Source organism: Adiantum capillus-veneris, chromosome 23 (assembly GCF_014529385.1).
Source record: "Adiantum capillus-veneris isolate H3 chromosome 23, ASM1452938v2, whole genome shotgun sequence".
Classification (NCBI taxonomy): Eukaryota; Viridiplantae; Streptophyta; class Polypodiopsida; order Polypodiales; family Pteridaceae; genus Adiantum; species Adiantum capillus-veneris.
In genome coordinates this window covers 56,644,268-56,647,879 of record NC_140953.1, presented here as the reverse complement: position 1 = coordinate 56,647,879, position 3,612 = coordinate 56,644,268, and the positions used below count along the sequence as shown (strand labels likewise).

General features: G+C 46.3%; 1 protein-coding gene across 1 annotated transcript; it reads left to right on the top strand.

Annotated features, from left to right (window-relative positions):
• The first annotated feature begins 1,761 nt into the window (after nucleotides 1-1,761).
• LOC147427819 (uncharacterized) lies at nucleotides 1,762-3,397 on the top strand. The gene is made up of 3 exons (XM_086496778.1): nucleotides 1,762-2,001; nucleotides 2,099-2,200; nucleotides 3,146-3,397. Exons 1-3 carry the CDS (start codon nucleotides 1,762-1,764, stop codon nucleotides 3,395-3,397), a joined length of 594 nt encoding a protein of 197 aa, XP_086352904.1.
• The last annotated feature ends 215 nt before the right edge of the window (nucleotides 3,398-3,612 follow it).

Genomic DNA, 3,612 nt, shown 5'->3' with positions numbered 1-3,612 from the left:
ACCATTTATCTCTTTTTATTGGCACACACATCCACACACGCGCACACACACAAGAAGAAGAGAGTTATAACGTCGTAGGAAACTATCTTAAGAGACGTTAAAGATTAGGTTATATGTAGACTTACATTAAATTATATTTAGGTTTATTTTTAACTAGATTTACGTTTATTTAAGCTAGATTTAGATTTACGTTATATTAGATTAGATTTAGGTCTCCATAGGCTGCGATGCCTGCATGAAGCGGGTGAAGAAAGCCCTCAATGGAATATAGGGTATTGCTGCCTTCACTCATGGTGGGCTCCGTCGATCCAAAAGTATTGGTGAAATGTCTTCAGAAGATAGGAAAGAAGGTGGATCTTCAGGGCGGCAAGAGTCACTACATCCCCGACACAATGACCCTTTTACAAGTTATGTGCTTGAAAGCTCTCATGTAAGTTATGTGCTCTGGCAGGTAATATTTCATCCTACAAAGTCTACATCAAACTGGTGGTACGTCATAGAGGTAGCCCCTCATAGTGCAAGGACGTATGAAGGCTACCATGTGCCAATCACAACGACATCAATGGAGGAGATCAGAGAAGATGCTCAATCAGAAGCCGCTGCGGTGGTGCCAGACGAGCATCAAGATGCTACTACTCTATATGGGGTGCATGCAGAGGAGCTACAAAATGAAACAGAGGATATGTGTTTAAACGGAGAGCTCTATATAGATATAGGAAGTTATGCTGAGTTATGCGAGGATGACAGAGAGATCTCTTAAAGCCACAAATATTGTATTTGAACAATTTTGCTCCGTGTTGTAAAAGCTTTGGCTCTCTAAGTACCTTCCATGGTGTATAACGCTCTTTTCTACTCGCTCTCACATCTTTTGATTGAAAATTATGAGTTTTCGACTTGCCTCTTCTATCACTCGATTCATTGCGTCATTGTATTTATATGCGTCATTACGTCATTGTATTTAATGGTCTTTGCGTCATTGTCTACTCTATTCATTCAATATTAAGTTTAAATATTCGTGTGTTTAATGCAGGTATGGATGATGAGGAGTTTCTTTCTTCTTTGTCACCGCAGCAGAGACAGTGGTACGTGGAGCGTCATCGCTCTTGTGCATCATCGCGCGTTCCTACACCATCCGCATCTCCCTCTCTTTCGGAGCATTCGGCGCGCTCCGAAGCCTCGGCGTCGAGGAGACGAGCTTCACACTCGTCTAGACACCGGCGCTCTAGTGGTGGCGGTGGCGGTTTTTGTGGGGATTCCGCCACCGATGCCTCCACACCGCCTCGTGTTCGACGAGGCTCTTTACCCTCCCCTTCTTTGCCCGCCCCCACACCAGCCACAGCATCGCCATCTACGCCAGGTTTTGCACGGCTGACTGTTCCTAGAAGCTACACACCTCTACCTACTCCGCCAGGAGCCACCCCACTCGACACTCCTCGCTTCGGGGCCCAGACGCCGGTGGAGACACCTGACGTCCGTACCCCCATCGACACGCCGCTAGAGACCCCTGCCGGGACACCCAGGTTCACGCGTCACCGGCCAGAGGGCTTGCCTTACTCCGTCGACATCAGCGGCGGCATCAGCATGGATGATGACGGCAAGAAGGTGATCTCACGCATGCGTGGTCTTTGCTCTCAGCTGTTTAGACACTACATACTAAACAAATGGAGTGAAGTACCAAGTGATTTAAAAAACAGAGTCATCAGCATACTTCATGATGAGTTTCCCGTTCCAACACGGGATCAGCGCTTCAATGAAGACCTGATGAAGATTCGAATGCACGAATACTGCAAACACAAGCGTTCCGAAGTGCAAAAAGCAATCAAGAATGGGTGGAACAGGCCAGATTGGCTGGCCAAAGAAGATTGGAAGAATGCGAAGAAAGCAGCGCGCGAGAATCCCGACAAGTGGAAGCAACAAAAGGATGCAGCCAGAGCGCGAGTAGAGGCAGGGAGCTCGCACCACTTGGGGAGCGGTGGATGGGCATCATTTGAGGCCGATTTTGTAAGTCTTTTCACATTGCTCTTTATGCATGTTCGATAGTTTAGGGTTTATGAGTTTTTTAGTTCTAACATAATGAAATCTTTGTATGTTTTGACAGTGGTCGATGACAGGACGTGATCCCACACCGTACGAGCGCGAGTACGCAGGCAGGAAGGGCTTAAACGCCCTAATGGACATTCTCAGTTCTCGCGGCGGCATGGTTAGTATTAGGGTTTACTCTTTTTTATTTTTTGTATTGTTTTATAAATGTCGTTATATGTTTATACTTACTGAAAGCTGTCTTATTGTCTTTTTTTGCAGAATCCGACAGATACGCCGCTTGGACGCAATGAGACGTCTGATTAGACGACGCCAGTTTAGTCGTAGCTAGATAGCATTAGTTTAGGGTTTCTCATAGCTTATGTATCATGAGACGGATTTTATACGTCTTTTTGAATCATGTATATTATTACATTTGTCACCGCAGTTCCTTTTGCCAATCAATTCTTTATGCCTATGATGTTGTACAATTGTCATTATTACATTTGCCAATCAATTCATTTTGCCTATGATGTGTACAATTGTCAATTTTGCAAACAATGCGTCTTGTGGGTGACTATTTTGGGTCTATTATCTACCTTTGCACTTTTTTTAAAAAGTGAATCAAGTACAATATGGTTGATGGGTGGCAGGGCATTCAATGCCCTGCCACCAAAAAAATATTCTCTCGGGCATCGCTATTTATGGCTCTGTAGCGTTGCTATGAGCGTCGCTATAGTCTTCTGTGTAAACGTCGCTATAGGCGTCGCTATATAGCGACGCTCATAGTGACGCATATAGCGACGCATATAGCGACGCCTATAGCGACGCTCTTGTAGCGACGCTCGTAGCGATGGTTTTAGCGACGCCGGGGGTTATAAAAACCCAATGTATTTCCGTCGCTAACAGCGTCACAAGAGCACACAACCTCTTGTAGTGTCAATGTGTAAATTTTTTATCATATATTCCAAATTCTTTTTAGCGAATTTAATCTTTGTCACAATAAATGCAGACCATGGCTTCTTCTTACACACCACGCTTTCGTAGCATTGAGGAGTTCATGGCAGACGGGATGTCATATCCCAACGCTCTCTCTGTCTATCATTCATAGTCGTCGCCTCAATAGTCATCATCAAGGTTCGGCTGGTTTCGAGACGCTCTTGGTGGGTCCATTGCCGTACCTGTGGCCGATCCAGATGTGGAGAGGTCATTGCGTCTTCGGGATGAGTGGTTAGGTTTGCAGCAGGCCCTTGTGCAACGCTATTCACCAGCACTGCTAGTAGCGTTTGGATTCTCTAAGGTCTCTACTCTGACTGGTGGCACTCCATACCTGCAGAGTTTTCCACCTATAGCTCTAGGTTCATCTTTTCCTTCATAGGGTCCGATGCCGTTGGATGCGTGGCCCTTGGGTGAGACACCACAGGGTCCGACACCACGGGCGTCCATCTATCCATCATCTATCCTACCTTCTGTCCCAGATTTGCATCGGCACTCTTCTGGCAGTCAGCGCCAGGGTAGCTCGCGCGCTAGCGCGGGTCGATCTCGACGAGGTAGTGGAGCTAGTTGTTGTTTTGGAGGGGGAGGGGGAGTACT

Excerpts from the sequence above, each read along its gene's own strand:
- LOC147427819 (XM_086496778.1), top strand. The coding sequence starts at position 1,762 with ATGAAGATTCGAATGCACGAATACTGCAAACACAAGCGTTCCGAAGTG. Across the intron at positions 2,002-2,098 it reads CATCATTTGAGGCCGATTTT|TGGTCGATGACAGGACGTGA; the intron begins GTAAGTCTTTTC and ends ATGTTTTGACAG. Across the intron at positions 2,201-3,145 it reads TCAGTTCTCGCGGCGGCATG|TCATCATCAAGGTTCGGCTG; the intron begins GTTAGTATTAGG and ends TCGCCTCAATAG.